Here is a 22,500-nt window from a genome sequence, read left to right as displayed (position 1 = left end):
TGGTGGTGGTGTGACGTTGTGCCAGGCTGGCGAGCACGAGCCGAGACAACCCCATCCACATGTGGGACGCGTTCACGGGCCAGCTGCGAGCGTCATACCGAGCCTACGACCACCTGGTAACACAAACAACAACAACAGCAACAACAACACCGGTTGTGGCGGTGGTTGTGGTTGTGATGGTGGTTGTGGTTGTCGCTCTGGTTGTGGCTGTGGTTGTGGTGGTGGCTGTGGTGGTGGTTGTGGTTGTGACTGTGGTGGTGATTGTGGTTGTTGTGATGGTGGTTGTGGCTGTGGTTGTGGCTGTGGTGGTGGTTGTTGTGTCATGAGGATGAGCTGCAGGCGGGGTACACTCACTCTGTGATGGTGATGATGATGTTGTGGTTGTGATGGTGGTTGTGGCTGTGGTTGTGATGGTGGTTGTGGCTGTGGTTGTGATGGTGGTTGTGGCTGTGGTTGTGATGGTGATGGTGGTTGTGGCTGTGGTGGTGGTTGTGATGGTGGTTGTGATGGTGGTTGTGGCTGTGGTTGTGGTGGTGGTTGTGGCTGTGGTTGTGATGGTGGTTGTGGCTGTGGTTGTGATGGTGGTTGTGGCTGTGGTTGTGATGGTGGTTGTGGTTGTGATGGTGGTTGTGATGGTGGTTGTGGTGGTTGTGGTTGTGATGGTGGTTGTGGTTGTGGTTGTGATGGTGGTTGTGGCTGTGGTGGTGGTGGTGATGGTTGTGGTTGTGGTGTCACGAGGACGAGCTGGAAGCGGCACGCTCGCTCTGTGATGATGGTTGTGGTTGTTGTGGTGGTTGTGGTTGTGACTGTGGTTGTTGTGATGGTTGTGGTGGTGGTGGTTGTGACTGTGGTTGTTGTGGTTGTGACTGTGGTTGTGACTGTGGTTGTGGTGTCACGAGGACGAGCTGGAAGCGGCACGCTCGCTCTGTGATGATGGTTGTGGTTGTGACTGTGGTTGTTGTGGTTGTGGCTGTGATGGTGATGTTGTGGTTGTTGTGGTTGTGGTGATGGTTGTGGTTGTTGTGGTGTCACGAGGACGAGCTGGAAGCGGCACGCTCGCTCTGTGATGATGATGATGTTGTGGTTGTGACTGTGGTTGTGACTGTGGTTGTGACTGTGGTTGTGACTGTGGTTGTGACTGTGGTGGTTGTTGTGGTGTCACGAGGACGAGCTGGAAGCGGCACGCTCGCTCTGTGGTGATGGTTGTGGTTGTTGTGGTGGTTGTGGTTGTGACTGTGGTTGTGACTGTGGTTGTTGTGGTTGTGGTGTCACGAGGACGAGCTGGAAGCGGCACGCTCGCTCTGTGATGATGATGTTGTGGTTGTGACTGTGGTTGTGATGGTGATGTTGTGGTTGTGACTGTGGTTGTGACTGTGGTTGTGACTGTGGTTGTTGTGGTTGTTGTGGTGTCACGAGGACGAGCTGGAAGCGGCACGCTCGCTCTGCTTCTCCCCCGACGGGCAGCACTTGGCGTGTGGCTTCCCCCGCTCGCTGCGTCTCTTCTCCACGGGGCGGCCCGGACGCGACTGTGAGGAGAGGAAGACCAGCGGTGAGGCTGTCCACCAATCAGAACCCCGCTAGACCCTAAACCAGTCCCTAAACCAGTCCCTAAACCAGTCCCTAAACCAGTCCCTAAACCAGTCCCTAAACCAGTCCCTAAACCAGTCCCTAAACCAGCTCCTAAATCCTAAACCAGCTCCTAGACCAGCTCCTAAACCCTAAACCGGCTCCTAGACCAGTCCCACTAAACCAGCTCCTAAACCAGCTCCTAAACCAGCCCCACTAAACCCTAAACCAGCTCCTAAACCAGCTCCTAAACCCTAAACCAGTCCCGCTAAACCCTAAACCAGTCCCACTAAACCAGCTCCTAAACCAGTCCCTAAACCAGCTCCTAAACCCTCTCCTAAACCAGTCCCACTAAACCCTAAACCAGTCCCACTAAACCCTAAACCAGTCCCACTAAACCCTAAACCAGTCCCACTAAACCCTAAACCGGCTCCACTAAACCCTAAACCAGCTCCACTAAACCCTAAACCAGTCCCACTAAACCCTAAACCAGTCCCACTAAACCCTAAACCAGTCCCACTAAACCCTAAACCAGTACCACTAAACCCTAAACCAGTCCCACTAAACCCTAAACCAGTCCCACTAAACCCTAAACCAGTCCCACTAAACCCTAAACCAGTCCCACTAAACCCTAAACCAGTCCCACTAAACCCTAAACCAGTCCCGCTAAACCCTAAACCAGTCCCACTAAACCCTAAACCAGCTCCACTAAACCCTAAACCAGTCCTGCTAAACCCTAAACCAGTCCCACTAAACCCTAAACCAGTCCCACTAAACCCTAAACCAGTCCCACTAAACCCTAAACCAGCCCCGCTAAACCCTAAACCAGTCCCACTAAACCCTAAACCAGTCCCACTAAACCCTAAACCAGTCCCACTAAACCCTAAACCAGCTCCACTAAACCCTAAACCAGTCCCACTAAACCCTAAACCAGTCCCACTAAGCCCTAAACCAGTCCCACTAAACCCTAAACCAGTCCCACTAAACCCTAAACCCTCTCCTAGACCAGCCCCGCTAAATCCTAAACCAGCCCCGCTAAATCAGCTCCACTGTGTATCCAAATGTACGTATGTATCTATCTATATGTGTGCGTGTATCTATATGTATGTGTGTGTGTCCGTAGTGTAGCGGTAATATGCTGCGCTATGAACCTGGCGACCCGGGTTCGATTCCCGCTCACGGCCAACACCGGCGACGATTAACTGAACCGTTCCCGGGCATCCCCTAGGTCGACTCAGCCTGAAATCAGTACCTGGTGCGGTGTGTAGTAAACATCGCCACTGGGGAGACAAAGGCGGCCGGGCGTGATGCTGCTAGCCACCCACCCCCTCGTGTACTGTTCCGGCCTTCACAGGTGCTGCTCGCTAACAGCACTTGCCCCTACAGTCTGTTACAGGCTACATGGGGGATCTTTGTCTTGTATCTATATGTGTGTGTATCTCTATATTCGTGTGTATGTGTGTGTGTGTGTATCTCTATGTTCGTGTGTATCTGTGTGTGTGTGTATCTGTGTGTGTGTGTACACTTCACGTGTCCTCAGGGTGCACGTAGCCTGGCACAAGCGTCGTGGTGACGTCACCGCCACTTAGTGGCGAATGGCGGTTGTTGTTGTTGTTGTATCTCTATGTTCGTGTGTATCTGTATGTGTATGTGTATCTATGTTCGTGTGCATCTATGTGTGTGTGTGTATCTCTATGTTCGTGTGTGTGTATCTGTGTGTGTGTGTGTGTATCTGTGTGTGTGTATCTGTGTGTGTGTATCTGTGTGTGTATCTCTGTGTGTGTGTGTATCTGTGTGTGTGTATCTGTGTGTGTGTGTATCTCTATGTTCGTGTGTATCTGTGTGTGTGTGTGTGTATCTGTGTGTGTATCTCTATGTTTGTGTGTGTATGTGTGTATCTCTATGTTTGTGTGTATCTGTGTGTGTGTGTATCTGTATGTGTGTGTGTATCTGTGTGTGTATCTCTATGTTTGTGTGTGTGTGTGTATCTCTATGTTTGTGTGTATCTGTGTGTGTGTATCTGTATGTGTGTGTGTGTATCTCTACGTTCGTGTGTGCGTGTGTATCTGTATGTGTGTGTGCGTGTGTCTGTGCGCGTGTGTGTGTGTGTGTGCGTGTCTGTGTGCGTGTGTCTGTGTGCGTGTGTCTGCGCGTGTGTCTGTGCGCGTGTGTGTCTGTGCGCGTGTCTGTGTGTGCGTGTGCGTGCGTGTGTGTGTCTGTGCGCGTGTGCGTGTGCGCGTGTGTGTGTGTGCGTGTGTCTGTGCGCGTGTCTGTGCGTGCGTGTGTCTGTGCGTGTGTCTGTGCGCGCGTGTGTCTGTGCGTGTGTCTGTGTGTCTGTGTGTGCGTGTGTGTGTGTGTCTGTGCGCGTGTGTGTGTGTGCGTGTCTGTGCGTGCGTGTGTCTGTGTGTGTGTCTGTGCGCGTGTGTGTCTGTGCGTGTGTCTGTGTGTCTGTGTGTGTGTGTGTGTCTGTGCGCGTGTGTGTGTCTGTGCGCGTGTGTGTGTGCGCGTGTGTGTGTGTGCGTGTGTGTGTGTGCGTGTGTCTGTGCGCGTGTGTGTGTGTGCGTGTGTGTCTGTGCGTGTGTCTGTGCGCGCGTGTGTCTGTGCGTGTGTCTGTGTGTCTGTGTGTGTGTGTGTGTCTGTGCGCGTGTGTGTGTGTGCGTGTGTGTCTGTGCGCGTGTCTGTGCGCGCGTGTGTCTGTGCGTGTGTCTATGTGTCTGTGTGTGTGTATGCGTGTGTGCATCCCCCGCTCAGCAGCGGGCGGTGTGGGCCTGGCGGGGATTGTGTCGTGCGTCTGCTACGACCCCACGGGCTACGTGTTGGCCTGCGGCTCGTACGGCCGCGACGTGGCGCTGTACGGCGCTCGCGAGCCGGCCCTCCTGGGCCTCCTGCGTGGCCACCGGGGGGGACTCACTCACCTCGCCTTCTCGCCCGACGGCCACACGCTCTACACGGGAGGGCGCAAGGTGACGTCACCGTGACCACGCTCGCGGGGACGCGCGGGGGGGAGACGCGCGGGGAGAGAGACACGGGGGAGAGACACACGGGGAGACACGCAGGGAGACGCGCGGGGAGACACGCGGGGAGACACACGGGGGGAGACACGGGGGGAGACACGCGGGGAGAGACACACGGGGGGAGACACACGGGGAGACACGCAGGGAGACGCGCGGGGAGACACGCGGGGAGACACACGGGGGGAGACACGGGGGGAGACACGCGGGGAGAGACACACGGGGGGAGACACGGGGGGAGACACACGGGGGGGGAGACACACGGGGAGAGACACACGGGGGGAGAGACACGCGGGGAGAGACACACGGGGGGAGACACGGGGGGAGACACACGGGGGGGGGAGACACACGGGGAGAGACACACGGGGGGGGAGACACACGGGGAGAGACACACGGGGGGAGACACGGGGGGAGACACACGGGGGGGGAGACACACGGGGAGACGCGCGGGGAGAGACACACGGGGGGAGACACGGGGAGACACGGGGATAGAGACGTGGGGAGACACGCGGGGAGACACGTGGGGAGACACGGGGATAGAGACGTGGGGAGACACACGCGGGGAGACACACGGGGAGACACGCGGGGAGACACGCGGGGAGACACGCGGGGACGGGCGGGGGGAGACGCGGGGACATGGGGATAGAGACGCGGGGAGACGCGGGGAGAGACGTGGACACGTGGGGAGACACACGGGGACACGTGGGGGAGAAGCAGGGAAACGCGGAGGGAGACGGAGACACGTGGGGAGACACGGGGGGACACGTGGGGAGACACGCGGGGGGAGACGGAGACACGTGGGGAGAGACGTGGGGAGACACGTGGGGGGAGACACGTGGGGGGAGACACGTGGGGACACGTGGAGACACGTGGATGGAGACACGTGGAGACACGTGGAGAGACGTGGGTGGAGACACGTGGGTGGAGACACGTGGGTGGAGACACGTGGGTGGAGACACGTGGGTGGAGACACGTGGGTGGGTGGAGACACGTGGGGAGACGTGGGTGGAGACACGTGGGTGGAGACACGTGGGGGGAGACACGTGGGTGGAGACACGTGGGTGGGTGGAGACACGTGGGGAGACGTGGGTGGAGACACGTGGGTGGAGACACGTGGGGGGAGACACGTGGGTGGAGACACGTGGGTGGAGACACGTGGGTGGGGACACGTGGGTGGAGACACGTGGGTGGGTGGAGACACGTGGGGAGACGTGGGTGGAGACACGTGGGTGGAGACACGTGGGTGGAGACACGTGGGTGGAGACACGTGGGTGGAGACACGTGGGTGGAGACACGTGGGTGGAGACACGTGGGTGGAGACACGTGGGTGGAGACACGTGGGTGGAGACACGTGGGTGGAGACACGTGGGTGGAGACACGTGGGTGGGTGGAGACACGTGGGTGGGTGGAGACACGTGGGGAGACGTGGGTGGAGACACGTGGGTGGAGACACGTGGGGGGAGACACGTGGGTGGAGACACGTGGGTGGAGACACGTGGGTGGAGACACGTGGGGGGAGACACGTGGGTGGAGACACGTGGGTGGAGACACGTGGGTGGAGACACGTGGGTGGAGACACGTGGGGGGAGACACGTGGGTGGAGACACGTGGGTGGGTGGAGACACGTGGGGAGACGTGGGTGGAGACACGTGGGGAGACGTGGGTGGAGACACGTGGGTGGAGACACGTGGGTGGAGACACGTGGGGGGAGACACGTGGGTGGAGACACGTGGGTGGAGACACGTGGGTGGGGACACGTGGGTGGAGACACGTGGGTGGGTGGAGACACGTGGGGAGACGTGGGTGGAGACACGTGGGTGGAGACACGTGGGTGGAGACACGTGGGTGGAGACACGTGGGTGGAGACACGTGGGTGGAGACACGTGGGTGGAGACACGTGGGTGGGTGGAGACACGTGGGTGGGTGGAGACACGTGGGTGGGGACACGTGGGTGGGTGGAGACACGTGGGTGGGGACACGTGGGTGGGTGGAGACACGTGGGTGGGGACACGTGGGTGGGTGGAGACACGTGGGTGGAGACACGTGGGTGGGTGGAGACACGTGGGTGGAGACACGTGGGTGGGTGGAGACACGTGGGTGGGTGGGGACAAGTGGGTGGGTGGAGACACGTGGGTGGGTGGGGACACGTGGGTGGGTGGAGACACGTGGGTGGAGACACGTGGGTGGGTGGAGACACGTGGGGAGACGTGGGTGGAGACACGTGGGTGGAGACACGTGGGTGGAGACACGTGGGTGGAGACACGTGGGTGGAGACACGTGGGTGGAGACACGTGGGTGGAGACACGTGGGTGGAGACACGTGGGTGGAGACACGTGGGTGGGGACACGTGGGTGGGTGGGGACACGTGGGTGGGTGGAGACACGTGGGTGGGTGGAGACACGTGGGTGGGTGGAGACACGTGGGTGGGTGGAGACACGTGGGTGGGTGGAGACACGTGGGTGGGTGGAGACACGTGGGTGGGTGGAGACACGTGGGGGGAGACACGTGGGGAGACACGTGGGTGGAGACACGTGGGTGGAGACACGTGGGTGGAGACACGTGGGTGGAGACACGTGGGTGGAGACACGTGGGTGGAGACACGTGGGGAGACACGTGGGTGGAGACACGTGGGTGGAGACACGTGGGTGGAGACACGTGGGGGGAGACACGTGGGGGGAGACACGTGGGGGGAGACACGTGGGTGGGTGGAGACACGTGGGTGGGTGGAGACACGTGGGTGGGTGGGGACACGTGGGTGGGTAGAGACACGTGGGTGGGTGGGGACACGTGGGTGGGTGGAGACACGTGGGTGGGTGGGGACACGTGGGTGGGTAGAGACACGTGGGTGGGTGGGGACACGTGGGTGGGTGGGGACACGTGGGTGGGTGGGGACACGTGGGTGGGTAGAGACACGTGGGTGGGTGGAGACACGTGGGTGGGTGGAGACACGTGGGTGGAGACACGTGGGTGGGTGGAGACACGTGGGTGGGTGGGGACACGTGGGTGGGTGGAGACACGTGGGTGGGTGGGGACACGTGGGTGGGTAGAGACACGTGGGTGGGTGGAGACACGTGGGTGGGTGGAGACACGTGGGTGGAGACACGTGGGTGGGTGGAGACACGTGGGTGGGTGGGGACACGTGGGTGGGTGGAGACACGTGGGTGGGTGGGGACACGTGGGTGGGTGGAGACACGTGGGTGGGTGGAGACACGTGGGTGGGTGGGGACACGTGGGTGGGTGGGGACACGTGGGTGGGTGGGGACACGTGGGTGGGTGGGGACACGTGGGTGGGTGGAGACACGTGGGTGGAGACACGTGGGTGGGTGGGGACACGTGGGTGGGTGGAGACACGAGTGACCTCACCCACTTGGCCTTCTCCCCGGCCGGGCAGCCGCTGTGTACAGCTGGGCACACAGGGTGACGTGACGCTGTTGTTGTTGTTGTTGACGTCATTGTTGACGTCGTTGTTGTTGTTGACGTTGACGTCGTTGTTGTTGTTGACGTTGTTGTTGACGTCGTTGTTGTTGACGTTGTTGTTGTTGACGTTGTTGTTGTTGACGTTGTTGTTGTTGACGTTGTTGACGTTGTTGTTGTTGACGTTGTTGTTGTTGACGTTGTTGTTGTTGACGTTGTTGTTGTTGACGTCGTTGTTGTTGACGTTGTTGTTGTTGACGTTGTTGTTGTTGACGTTGTTGTTGTTGACGTCGTTGTTGTTGACGTTGTTGTTGTTGACGTCGTTGTTGTTGACGTCGTTGTTGTTGACGTTGTTGTTGACGTCGTTGTTGTTGACGTCGTTGTTGTTGACGTCATTGTTGACGTTGTTGTTGTTGACGTCGTTGTTGTTGTTGACGTTGTTGTTGACGTTGTTGTTGACGTCGTTGTTGACGTCGTTGTTGTTGACGTCGTTGTTGTTGACGTTGTTGTTGTTGACGTTGTTGTTGACGTCATTGTTGACATCGTTGTTGTTGTTGACGTCATTGTTGTTGATGTCATTGTTGACGTCGTTGTTGTTGACGTCATTGTTGTTGTTGATGTCAGGACCCTGAGCTCCTGAGCTGGGATCTCCGAGTCCCAGGCGAGATCCTGTGCTCCTTCCCCCGCACCGTCTCCACCAACCAGCGCATCTACTTCCAGCTGAGCCGGTCAGCGAGCCACCTTGACCCGACCTTGACCCTGACCCGACCTCGGCCCTGGCCCACCTTGACCCCAACGTGGCCTCGGACTCGGCCTTGACCCCGATCTGGCATCGTCCTTGAACCCAACGTGGCCTCGGACTCGACCTTGACCCGACCCGACCTTGACCCCGACCCACCTGGACCCCGACGTGGCCTTGAACTCGACCCTGACCCGGCCTTGACCCCAACGCGGCTCTTGGACCCGACCTTAACCCCTGATCTGGCCTCACCCCTTGACCTCATCGTGCCACTTGCATTTGACCTTGCCCCTGACCTCCCTCCCGGCCTGCTGCTGCTGCTCGCTAACAGCACGTGCCCTGACAGTCTGTTACAGGGGCTCGCTATAACAGCACTTGCCCCGACAGTCTGTTACAGGGGCTCGCTATGACAGCACTTGCCCTGACAATCTGTTACAGGGGCTCACTAACAGCACATGCACTGACAGTCTGTTACAGGGGCTCGCTATAACAGCACTTGCCCCGACAGTCTGTTACAGGCACTCACTATGACAGCACTTGCCCTGACAGTCTGTAACAGGGGCTCGCTATAACAGCACTTGCCCTGACAGTCTGTTACAGGGGCTCGCTATAACAGCACTTGCCCTGACAGTCTGTTACAGGGGCTCACTATAACAGCACTTGCCCTGACAGTCTGTTACAGGGGCTCGCTATAACAGCACGTGCCCTGACAGTCTGTTACAGGGGCTCACTATAACAACACTTGCCCTGACAGTCTGTTACAGGGGCTCACTATAACAACACTTGCCCTGACAGTCTGTTACAGGGGCTCGCTATAACAGCACTTGCCCCGACAGTCTGTTACAGGGGCTCGCTATAACAGCACTTGCCCCGACAGTCTGTTACAGGCACTCGCTATAACAGCACTTGCCCCGACAGTCTGTTACAGGCACTCGCTATAACAGCACTTGCCCTGACAGTCTGTTACAGGCACTCACTATGACAGCACGTGCCTCGACAATCTGTTACAGGGGCTCGCTATAACAGCACTTGCCCTGACAGTCTGTTACAAGGGCTCGCTATAACAGCACTTGCCCTGACAGTCTGTTACAGGGGCTCGCTATAACAACACTTGCCCTGACAGTCTGTTACGGGGGCTCGCTATAACAGCACTTGCCCTGACAGTCTGTTACAGGGGCTCGCTATAACAACACTTGCCTGACAATCTGTTACAGGCGCTCGCTATAACAGCACTTGCCCCGACAGTCTGTTACAGGCACTCGCTATAACAGCACTTGCCCTGACAGTCTGTTACAGGCGCTCGCTATAACAGCACTTGCCCTGACAGTCTGTTACAGGGGCTCGCTATAACAGCACTTGCCTGACAATCTGTTACAGGCGCTCGCTATAACAGCACTTGCCCCGACAGTCTGTTACAGGCACTCGCTATAACAGCACTTGCCCTGACAGTCTGTTACAGGGGCTCGCTATAACAGCACTTGCCCTGACAGTCTGTTACAGGCGCTCGCTATAACAGCACGTGCCCTGACAGTCTGTTACGGGGGCTCGCTATAACAACACTTGCCCTGACAGTCTGTTACAGGGGCTCGCTATAACAACACTTGCCCCAACAGTCTGTTACAGGCGCTCGCTATAACAGCACTTGCCCTGACAGTCTGTTACAGGGGCTCGCTATAACAGCACTTGCCCTGACAGTCTGTTACAGGCACTCACTATGACAGCACTTGCCCTGACAGTCTGTAACAGGCGCTCGCTATAACAGCACTTGCCCCGACAGTCTGTTATAGGCGCTCGCTATAACAGCACTTGCCCTGACAGTCTGTTACAGGCGCTCGCTATAACAGCACTTGCCCTGACAGTCTGTTACGGGGGCTCACTATGACAGCACTTACCCCGACAGTCTGTTACAGGGGCTCGCTGTAACAGCACTTGCCCCGACAGTCTGTTACAGGCGCTCGCTATAACAGCACTTGCCCTGACAGTCTGTTACAGGGGCTCGCTATAACAGCACTTGCCCCGACAGTCTGTTACAGGGGCTCGCTATAACAGCACTTGCCCTGACAGTCTGTAACAGGGGCTCGCTATAACAGCACTTGCCCTGTCAGTCTGTTACAGGCGCTCGCTATAACAGCACTTCCCCTGACAGTCTGTTACAGGGGCTCGCTATAACAACACTTGCCCTGACAGTCTGTTACAGGGGCTCGCTATAACAGCACTTGCCCTGACAGTCTGTTACAGGGGCTCGCTATAACAGCACTTGCCCTGACAGTCTGTTACAGGCGCTCGCTATAACAGCACGTGCCCTGACAGTCTGTTACAGGGGCTCGCTATAACAGCACTTGCCCTGACAGTCTGTTACAGGGGCTCACTATAACAACACTTGCCCTGACAGTCTGTTACAGGGGCTCGCTATAACAACACTTGCCCTGACAGTCTGTTACAGGCGCTCGCTATAACAGCACGTGCCCTGACAGTCTGTTACAGGGGCTCGCTATAACAGCACTTGCCCTGACAGTCTGTTACAGGCACTCACTATGACAGCACTTGCCCTGACAGTCTGTAACAGGCGCTCGCTATAACAGCACTTGCCCCGACAGTCTGTTATAGGCGCTCGCTATAACAGCACTTGCCCTGACAGTCTGTTACAGGCGCTCGCTATAACAGCACTTGCCCTGACAGTCTGTTACGGGGGCTCACTATGACAGCACTTACCCCGACAGTCTGTTACAGGGGCTCGCTGTAACAGCACTTGCCCCGACAGTCTGTTACAGGCGCTCGCTATAACAGCACTTGCCCTGACAGTCTGTTACAGGGGCTCGCTATAACAGCACTTGCCCCGACAGTCTGTTACAGGGGCTCGCTATAACAGCACTTGCCCTGACAGTCTGTAACAGGGGCTCGCTATAACAACACTTGCCCTGTCAGTCTGTTACAGGCGCTCGCTATAACAGCACTTCCCCTGACAGTCTGTTACAGGGGCTCGCTATAACAACACTTGCCCTGACAGTCTGTTACAGGGGCTCGCTATAACAGCACTTGCCCTGACAGTCTGTTACAGGGGCTCGCTATAACAGCACTTGCCCTGACAGTCTGTTACAGGCGCTCGCTATAACAGCACGTGCCCTGACAGTCTGTTACAGGGGCTCGCTATAACAGCACTTGCCCTGACAGTCTGTTACAGGGGCTCACTATAACAACACTTGCCCTGACAGTCTGTTACAGGGGCTCGCTATAACAACACTTTCCCTGACAGTCTGTTACAGGCGCTCGCTATAACAGCACGTGCCCTGACAGTCTGTTACAGGGGCTCGCTATAACAGCACTTGCCCTGACAGTCTGTTACAGGGGCTCGCTATAACAGCACGTGCCCTGACAGTCTGTTACAGGGGCACGCTATAACAGCACTTGCCCTGACAGTCTGTTACAGGGGCTCGCTATAACAGCACTTGCCCTGACAGTCTGTTACAGGGGCTCGCTATAACAGCACTTGCCCTGACAGTCTGTTACAGGGGCTCGCTATAACAGCACTTGCCCTGACAGTCTGTTACAGGGGCTCGCTATAACAGCACTTGCCCTGACAGTCTGTTACAGGGGCTCGCTATAACAGCACTTGCCCTGACAGTCTGTTACAGGGGCTCGCTATAACAACACTTGCCCTGACAGTCTGTTACAGGCGCTCGCTATAACAGCACGTGCCCTGACAGTCTGTTACAGGGGCTCGCTATAACAGCACTTGCCCTGACAGTCTGTTACAGGGGCTCACTATAACAACACTTGCCCTGACAGTCTGTTACAGGGGCTCGCTATAACAACACTTGCCCTGACAGTCTGTTACAGGCGCTCGCTATAACAGCACGTGCCCTGACAGTCTGTTACAGGGGCTCGCTATAACAGCACTTGCCCTGACAGTCTGTTACAGGCGCTCGCTATAACAGCAGCCGTGTCGCGGTGTTCTGTTAAGGCTGACGCGGTGGTGTGGTGGTGGTGGTGTGGTGATGGTGGTGTTGTGGTGGTGGTGGTGGTGATGGTGGTGGTGGTGATGGTGGTGGTGATGGTGGTGATGATGGTGGTGATGGTGTGGTGGTGGTGTGGTGGTGGTGTGGTGGTGGTGGTGGTGGTGATGGTGGTGGTGATGGTGGTGGTGTGGTGATGGTGGTGGTGGTGATGGTGTGGTGGTGTGGTGATGGTGGTGATGGTGGTGATGGTGGTGCTGTGTGTGATCCACCATGTGTAGGTGTGGTGGCGTGCTGGTGAGCGGTGACACGGAGGGCTGTGTGAGCGCCTGGGACGTGGTGACGGTGGTGTGATGGTGATGGTGGTGTGATGATGGTGGTGTGATGGTGGTGGTGTAATGGTGGTGATGAACCACCACGTGTAGGTGTGGCAGCGTGCTGGTGAGCGGTGACACGGAGGGCTGTGTGAGCGCCTGGGACGTGGTGACGGTGATGGTGTGATGGTGGTGACGGTGGTGATGATGGTGCTGTGTTTGGTGATGGTGGTGCACCACCACGTGTAGGTGTGGCAGCTTGCTGGTGAGCGGTGACACGGAGGGCTGTGTGAGCGCCTGGGACGTGGTGACGGTGGTGATGGAGGTGGTGGTGATGGTGGTGGTGATGGTGGTGGTGATGGTGGTGTGGTGGTGATGGTGTGATGGTGGTGGTGGTAGTGATGGTGATGGTGTGATGGTGGTGAACCACCACGTGTAGGTGTGGCAGCTTGCTGGTGAGCGGTGACACGGAGGGCTGTGTGAGCGCCTGGGACGTGGTGACGTCACGTGGACTGCGGCCTCCCGCCGCCCGCCACAGCCTCCACGCCGACTGTGTCAACGGAGTCAGGTGGGTCACGTGGGTCACGTGGGTGGGTCACGTGGGTCGCCTGGGTGGGTCACGTGGGTGGGTCACGTGGGTCGCGTGCGTGGGTCAGGCGGGTGGGTGAGTGGATGGGTGAGGTGGGTGAGGTGTGTGGGTGGGTGAGGTGTGTGGGTGGATGGGTGAGGTGGGTGAGGTCGGTCGGGTGGGCGAGGTGTGTGGGTGGGTGAGGTGTGTGGGTGGGTGAGGTGTGTGGGTGGGTGAGGTGTGTGGGTGGTCTTTAACAGGCTGTTGGGGCAAGTGCTGATAGCGAGCACACACAGACACACACAGCCACACACACAAACGCACACACAGATACAGACAGCCACACACACACACAGCCACACAGACACAGACACACACACAGACGCAGACACACACACAGACGCACACACAGATACAGACAGCCACACACCCACAGCCACACAGACACACACACACACAGACACACACAGACGCACACACAGACACAGACAGCCACACACACACACAGCCACACAGACACACACACAGCCACACACAGCCACACACAGCCACACACACACACACAGCCACACAGACACACACACAGACACCGACACACAGACACACACACAGCCACACAGACACACACACACAGCCACACAGACACACACACACATACACCGACACACAGACACACACAGACACAGACAGCAACACACAGAGACACACACACAGAGACACACACAGACACCAAAACAAACACAAAGATGCCCCCTCATAGCCTTAAGCAGGGGTGGTGAACGTCCGCCCAGCGGGCCGTATGAGGCCCGCAAAATAATTTGGTCTGTTCCAGCCATCACATTCGGGGTGAGTTAATTAAATGTTTGACAAAATATAACGGGCTAATTTTTCAGTTGATAATCTTGTATGGCCCGCGAATGATGTTATATAAATATCCAAATGGCCCTTGGCAGAAAAAAGGTTCCCCACCGCTGCTTTACATGGTCCTCATGCCGGAATTGCTGTTTGCGGTTGTGTGTGCCAAAGCGAGTAATAACAGCATCAGTACCATGGACAGCATCAGTACCATGGACACAAACACAGACACAGACAAAGATTCCCCGTATACAGTGAGGGAAAAAAGGTCTTTGATCCCCTGCTGATTTTGTACGTTTGCCCACTGACAAAGAAATGATCAGTCCATAATTTTAATGGTAGGTTTATTTGAACAGTGAGAGACAGAATAACAACAACAAAATCCAGAAAAACGCATGTCAAAAATGTTATAAATTGATTGGCATTTTAATGAGGGAAATAAGTATTTGACCCTTGGCATTCACAGAGGTCAGACGTTTCTTGTAGTTGGCCACCAGGTTTGCACACATCTCAGGAGGGATTTAGTCCCACTTCTCTTTGCAGATCTTCTCCAAGTCATTAAGGTTTCGAGGCTGACGTTTGACAACTCGAACCTTCAGCTCCCTCCACAGATTTTCCGTGGGATTAAGGTCTGGAGACTGGCTAGGCCACTCCAGGACCTTAATGTGCTTCTTCTTGAACCACTCCTTTGTTGCCTTGGCCGTGTGTTTTGGGTCATTGTCATGCTGGAGTACCCATCCACGACCCATTTTCAATGCCCTGGCTGAGGGAAGGAGGTTCTCACCCAAGATTTGACGGTACATGGCCCCGTCCATCGTCCCTTTGATGCGGTGAAGTTGTCCTGTTCCCTTAGCAGAAAACACCCCCAAAGCATAATGTTTCCACCTCCACGTTTGACGGTGGGGATGGTGTTCTTGGGGTCATAGGCAGCATTCCTCCTTCTCCAAACACGGCGAGTTGAGTTGATGCCAAAGAGCTCCATTTTGGTCTCATCTGACCACAACACTTTCACCCAGTTGTCCTCTGAATCATTCAGATGTTCATTGGCAAACTTCAGACGGGCATGTATATGTGCTTTGTTGAGCATGGGGACCTTGCGGGCGCTGCAGGATTTCAGTCCTTCAAGGCGTAGTGTGTTACCAATTGTTTTCTTGGTGACTACGGTCCCAGCTGCCTTGAGATCATTGACAAGATCCTCCCGTGTAGTTCTGGGCTGATTCCTCACCGTTCTCATGATCATTGCAACTCCACGAGGTGAGATCTTGCATGGAGCCCCAGGCCGAGGGAGATTGGCAGTTCTTTTGTGTTTCTTCCATTTGCGAATAATCGCACCAACTGTTGTCACCTTCTCACCAAGCTGCTTGGCAATGGTCTTGAAGCCCATTCCAGCCTTGTGTAGGTCTACAATCTTGTCTCTGACATCCTTGGAGAGCTCTTTGGTCTTGGCCATGGTGGAGAGTTTGGAATCTGATTGATTGCTTCTGTGGACAGGTGTCTTTTATACAGGTAACAAGCTGAGATTAGGAGCACTCCCTTTAAGAGTGTGCTCCTAATCTCAACTCGTTACCTGTATAAAAGACACCTGGGAGCCAGAAATCTTTCTGATTGAGAGGGGGTCAAATACTTATTTCCCTCATTAAAATGCAATGCCTTGAGATCATTGACAAGATCCTCCCGTGTAGTTCTGGGCTGATTCCTCACCGTTCTCATGATCATTGCAACTCCACGAGGTGAGATCTTGCATGGAGCCCCAGGCCGAGGGAGATTGGCAGTTCTTTTGTGTTTCTTCCATTTGCGAATAATCGCACCAACTGTTGTCACCTTCTCACCAAGCTGCTTGGCAATGGTCTTGAAGCCCATTCCAGCCTTGTGTAGGTCTACAATCTTGTCTCTGACATCCTTGGAGAGCTCTTTGGTCTTGGCCATGGTGGAGAGTTTGGAATCTGATTGATTGCTTCTGTGGACAGGTGTCTTTTATACAAGTAACAAGCTGAGATTAGGAGCACTCCCTTTAAGAGTGTGCTCCTAATCTCAACTCGTTACCTGTATAAAAGACACCTGGGAGCCAGAAATCTTTCTGATTGAGAGGGGGTCAAATACTTATTTCCCTCATTAAAATGCAAATCAATTTATAACAGTTTTGACATGCGTTTTTCTGGATTTTGTTGTTGTTATTCTGTCTATCACTGTTCAAATAAACCTACCATTAAAATTATAGACTGATCATTTCTTTGTCAGTGGGCAAACGTACAAAATCAGCAGGGGATTAAATACTTTTTTCCCTCACTGTACCACCACTCACTGTAGGGGCAAGTGCTGTTAGCGAGCAGCACCTATGAAAGCCGGCCACGGCACACGAGGGGGTGGGTGGCCAGCACCACGCCCGGCCGCCTTTGTCTCCCCAGTGGCGATGTTTACTCCACACCACCGCACCAGGTACTCGTTTGAGGCTGAGTCGACCTAAGGGAGGCCCAGGATCAATTCAGATGAAAGTCACCGTCTTGGCCATGAGCGGGAATCGAACCTGGGCCGCCGGATTCGTAGCGCAGCGCCAACCACTGCTACACTACCGCTCCCCATACACACACGGACACACACGGACACACACACACGGACACACGGACACACACACACTTACACACGGACACACACGCACGGACACACGCACACACAGGGACACAACAACAACCGCCATTCGCCACTAAGTGGCGGTGACGTCACCACGACGCTTGTGCCAGGCCATGTGCACCTTGAGGCCACGTGAAGTGTCGAACGCCCGCTGGCAGGAGGTCACGGGGCAGACCCAGGTGCCACGGGTCGACTGACTGAGATGACCGAGATGACTGGCTGATGCACCACCTGTGCCCCCTACTGTGCCAACTTGCTGTGCTTTAGCCCACCCGCGCTCCGCTCGTTGTGAGCGTTGCTCCTCCGCCCTCCGTTGTTGTTGGAGGGCGACTGCCTCCAACTGCCCAGTAACATCCTTCATGAGCCTCCTCCACTGAGGCCGATCTTGACACCGCTGGTACCGCTCATCGGCAAGTCCACTCAGCTCCACGTCCTCCTGTACCACGTCACTCCATCTCTTCTCTAGCCCGTGCCGCGCCAATTTAGCACCCTCGATCCGGCCGAACAAAAGCTGTTTGGCATGCGGGCTACATGGCCCATCCAACACAGCCTTGCTTGCCGGAGGTGCTCACTGATGGGACTTTGTCCAGATCTTTCGAGGATTTGTGAGCTCCTCACACAATTCAGCCTGGTTAAACCCAGAATTGATCGTAGGCAGGCCAGCCTAAATGTTTCTAACCGGCGAAGATGTTCCATTAGGGGGGTCCACGTTTCACAAGCGTAGAGAAGGGAGGGAATGACTGTGGCCGAGAAGACCTGAAGCTTCGTGTGGAGCGACAGACCAGGTAGCTTCCACACAGCGTTACGCAACCGATGAAAAGATAATGCCGCTCGACTGATTCGGAGTGAGGCCTCTGCTGTTAAACTGGTGCCGGTCATGAGCACACTGCCCAGGTATGGGAAACTCTCCATTCTCTCCACAACTGCCCCATCACTGATTGGGAGTTGTGGGGGTGGAGTGCCCGATGGTACAAAATACCCAGGCAGGTGCTTCGTTTTGGTGGGGCTGATGGTAAGGCCACAACTCTTAGTGGCACACTCCAGTTTCAGCAGCAGCGTCTCCAACTCCTCCTCTGAGTGAGCTGCAATTACCAGATCATCGGCATACATAACATGGTTGACCAATACGGAGCCATCCCTTGACCGCAGCCGGGCATCAATCAGTCTCCCATTGTATCTGTACCAGATCGAAATTCCTCCGGCACAGCTACTGAAGGCTTCGCGAACTACGTGGTCGAAATAGATGTTAAATAATGTGGGAGCCAGAGGGACATCCTTGTCGCACCCCAAGGTTTACAGGGAATGGCTCTGACTCCCGGCCACGCTCACCATCATGAACGTCCTTAATGAGCGTGAGCATAGGGTCAGGGACTCCGAAACCCAGAGCCCAGGCCTATTGATGGTATCATAGGCCTTGACCAGGTCAATGAAGCAGAGATGTAGGTCTTGCTGGAATTCCCTACACCTCTGCTGTAGCAGACGGACAGAAAATATGGCATCTGTGCAGGACCGCCCTTTCCTGAAACCGCATTGGGGCTCCGCAAGCCTCTCCTCAGCGTGCATGGCAAGGCGATGTTGAATAATCCTTGCCAGGACCTTTCCCAGCACACTGAGGAGTGAGATGCCCCTGTAGTTTTTACAGTCTGTGCAGTCCCCCTTCTTAAAGAGGGGGACCACCAAGGCATCTTTCCAATCCTGCGGAACCCGTCCAGTGGCCCAGACTGTTATGATATCATGTAGGGCAGTCTGTGCACAAACGCCACCCTCCCTCAGCATTTCGCTTGGGAGATCATCTCTGCCCGGTGCCTTTCCTGGTCTCAGACTCTGGATCGCCTTCAGTACTTCCTCAACGGATGGCATCTCAGCCAGCCACTCACAGGGGGTGACTTCCAATATTTGAGGCACCGCAGCCTCAGCAGGGTCATCCCCACTTTGTCCCATGATTGTTTTCCAGGCTGAGGGATTCCCCCTCCCCCAGGACCTCACAGAAATGCTCAGCAAATCTGCAAATCTGTTCCTGGGGGTCGGAGATTGGATCACCGTTCTTTCCCCTAATGATGGTAATAGGTGTGGCGCTGCAGGTTACTTTTTTGATGAGTTAAATAGAGATTTGGGATCGCGGGCCACTGAGGCAGACTCCATCTCCTCAGCAACCCGCGACCACCACCCATCCTTGCAGCGCCTCATGGCTCTCCGAACCTCCGAGCGAAGGCTGCGGTAAGCTCCTCATTCTCTGACGTGAGATGCTGTAGCCGTATGACAGTGGGCCTGTCGCTTTTTCTCAACCATCCTGAACACCTCCTCTGTCAGCCAGGGTCTCTGGGGAGGTCTGGACCGCGTATCCAAAGCAGCCATTCCAGCTGCCTGAGTCACAGTCCTAAACCTCGCCCATTTACCTTCGACATCAGGAGGAGTCGGGGACGATGCCAACCCCAGCCGCAAACGATGATGAAATTCTCGCTTGCAACTTTCATCAGATAACTGAGACCAGGCCACTTTAGGTTGGAATGGGGTCCTGGGTGTACACCCACCACCGGAGTGGAAGAATGGCAGGCGCATCTTACAGATGACTAGTCAGATGGTCAGAGGGCAGATCAGCTCCACGGTAGGTCCTGGTGTCAAGGACATGGGCTCGCATCCGCTGGTCCGTCACTACGTAGTCCAGCAGATGTTCTTGCTTGGACCCGGCATGCATCCATGATGTTGTGTGGATGCGCCGATGCCGGAACAGGCGTGTTGGTAATTACAGGCCCATGGGGCTGCACAAAAATCTAGCAGCCTCCTGCCGTTGTTATCGAGCTGATCTGGCCCATGCCCTCCAATCACTCCAGACCAGGTGCCAGTATCATGACCAACTCGGGCACACACACACGGACACACACACACACACTTACACACACGGACACACACTTACACACGGACACACACAGACACACACTTACACACACGGACACACAGACACACTTACACACACGGACACACACACACACGGACACACAGACACACACTTACACACACAGACACACACTTACACACACGGACACACACACACTTACACACACACACTTACACACACAGACACACACACACACTTACACACACGGACACACACACACACTTACAAACACACACACTTACACACACACACTTACACACACACACTTACACACACACAGACACACACTTACACACACACTCACGAAGTTCTACTTTCAAACACGAGTCCCACCCCACGTCCCCAGCATCAATCAGCAGCCCCCCCCGGCCCCTCCTCCTCCCCCTGCCTTTTATCCGCCCCCTACAGAGGTCATGCCCCTGACCTTCCCCCCCAACACACACCCCCACCCCCATCAAAATAAAAGTCACCCCCCTTGAACGACGAGCGACAGACAACCACGGTGCGGAGCAGCACTGAGCTGAGGGGGGGCTACACGGTGGTGGGGCCCTGGGTGGGTGAGCGGGTGGGTGGGTGTGTGGGTGAGTGGGTGGGTGGATGAGTGAGTGGGTGGATGGGTGGGTGCGTGGGTGGATGAGTGAGTGGGTGGGTGGGTGGGTGCATGGATGAGTGGGTGGGTGGGTGCATGGATGAGTGGGTGGGTGGGTGCGTTGGTGGGTGGGTGCGTGGGTGGGTGGGTGAGTGGGTGGGTGGGTGAGTGGGTGGATGAGTGAGTGGGTGGGTGCGTTGGTGGGTGGGTGCGTGGGTGGGTGAGTGGTGTGGGTGGGTGGGTGAGTGGGTGGATGAGTGAGTGGGTGGGTGCGTTGGTGGGTGGGTGCGTGGGTGGGTGGGTGAGTGGGTGGGTGGGTGCGATTATCACGGTTGGCTACGTATGGTGCAAGAGAAATTCAACACACACACCACAGGTGCATTTGACCCCCTCCCTCTCCTCCCCCCTCCCCTCCCTCCCCCCTCCCCTCACTCCTCAATCCCTCTCCCCTCCCCCCTCCCACTCCTTCCCTCCCCCCTTCCCCCCCTCCCTTCCTCCCCCCCCCCCTCTCCCTCTCCTCACTCCCCTCCCTCCCCACCTCCCCCCCCCCCCCCTCCCCCCCCCCCCCCCCCTCCCCCCCCCTCCCTCCCCTCCCCCCCCCCTCCCTCCCTCTCCCCCCTCCCTCTCCCCCCCCCTCCCTCCCTCCCTCCCCCTCCTCCCCCTCCCTCCCCCTCCTCTCCCCTCCCTCCCCCTCCCTCCCCCTCCCTCCCCCCTCCCTCCCCCCTCCCTCCCCCCTCCCTCCCCCTCTCTCCTGTTCCCCTCTCCCCCCTCCCCTCCCCTCCCCCCTCCCTCTCCCCTCTCCCTCTCCCCCCCCCTCCCTCCCCCTCCCTCCCCCCCCTCCCTCCCCCCCCCTCCCTCCCCCCTCCCTCCCCCCCCCTCCCTCCCCCCCCCCTCCCTCCCCCCCCCCTCCCTCCCCTCTCTCCTCTTCCCTCTCCCCCTCTTCCCTCTCCCCCTCTCCCTCTCCTCCCCCCTCCCTCTCCCCCCTCCCTCTCCCCCCTCCCTCTCCCCCCCCCCCTCCCCCCTCCCTCCCCCCCCCCTCCCTCCCCCCTCCCTCCCCCTCTCTCCCCTCCCTCCCCCTCTCTCCTCTTCCCTCTCTCCCTCTTCCCTCTCTCCTCTTCCCTCTCCCCCTCTCCTCTCCCTCCCCCCTCCCTCTCCCCCCTCCCTCTCCCCCCCCCCTCCCTCCCCCCTCCCCCCCCTCCCTCCCCCCCTCCCCCCCCCTCCCTCCCCCCTCCCCTCCCCCTCTCTCCTCTTCCCTCTCCCCCCTCTCCTCCCCCTCTCCTCCCCCCTCCCTCTCTCCTCTCCCTCTCTTCAATCCCTCTCCCCCCCTTCCCCCCCCTCCCTCTCCCCCCCCCTCCTCCTCCCTTGGTAACTGCCACCCGTCCGCCTTTGTCTCCCTGCAGCCTCCACCCGTGGGAGCCGCTGCTCTTGACGTCCTCGGGCCAACGCAAGTTTCTAGAGCCGGAGAGCAGCTCGGAGGAGGAGGAGGGGGGGGACAGGGGGGGCCGACCTCTGACCCCGGCGGGAGGTCGCGACCTCTCATGAGCACGCGTCACGTGACCCGCGACAACTCTGTGCGGCTGTGGTGTGGCCGCGCCCCCGCTAGTGACCTCCCGTGACCCCCCCGTGAACCCTGGAGTGACCCCCCTGGTGACCTCCCGTGACCCCCCCTAGTGACCTCCCGTGACCTTCCCCTAGTGACCTCCCGTGAACCCCCCTAGTGACCTCCCGTGACCTCCCCCTAGTGACCTCCCGTGACCCCCTGGTGACCTCCCGTGACCCCCCCCGTGACCCTGGAATGACCCGTCACTGTGAAGACTAGTGACCTCCCGTGACCTCCCGTGACCCCCCTATTGACCTCCCGTGACCTCCCGTGACCCCGCTAGTGACCTCCCATGACCCCCCCGTGACCCTGGAGTGACCCGTCACTGTGTAGACTAGTGACCCCCCCTGGTGACCTCCGTGACCCC

General features: G+C 57.2%; 1 protein-coding gene across 5 annotated transcripts in view; it reads left to right on the top strand.

The window, feature by feature from the left end:
- Window positions 1-22,477, top strand: part of LOC142922784 (telomerase Cajal body protein 1-like) — a 35,157-nt gene extending 12,680 nt beyond the window's left edge. For 2 of the 5 annotated variants that reach the window (XM_076063692.1, XM_076063693.1), the window contains 6 exons: window positions 26-116; window positions 1,417-1,549; window positions 4,318-4,529; window positions 8,616-8,719; window positions 13,437-13,565; window positions 21,934-22,477. In XM_076063692.1, coding sequence (XP_075919807.1) covers window positions 26-116; window positions 1,417-1,549; window positions 4,318-4,529; window positions 8,616-8,719; window positions 13,437-13,565; window positions 21,934-22,075 — 811 coding nt within the window. In that variant the 3' untranslated portion in view covers window positions 22,076-22,477. The other 3 variants (XM_076063694.1, XM_076063695.1, XM_076063696.1) reach the window with 3 other exon arrangements.
- The last annotated feature ends 23 nt before the right edge of the window (window positions 22,478-22,500 follow it).

The sequence above is a fragment of the Petromyzon marinus genome, unplaced genomic scaffold (assembly GCF_048934315.1).
Source record: "Petromyzon marinus isolate PM22_M1 ecotype Great Lakes invasive population unplaced genomic scaffold, UKy_Petmar_22M1.pri1.0 PM_Scaffold_17, whole genome shotgun sequence".
Taxonomy (NCBI): domain Eukaryota; kingdom Metazoa; phylum Chordata; class Hyperoartia; order Petromyzontiformes; family Petromyzontidae; genus Petromyzon; species Petromyzon marinus.
This window is presented reverse-complemented; position numbering and strand designations above follow the sequence as displayed.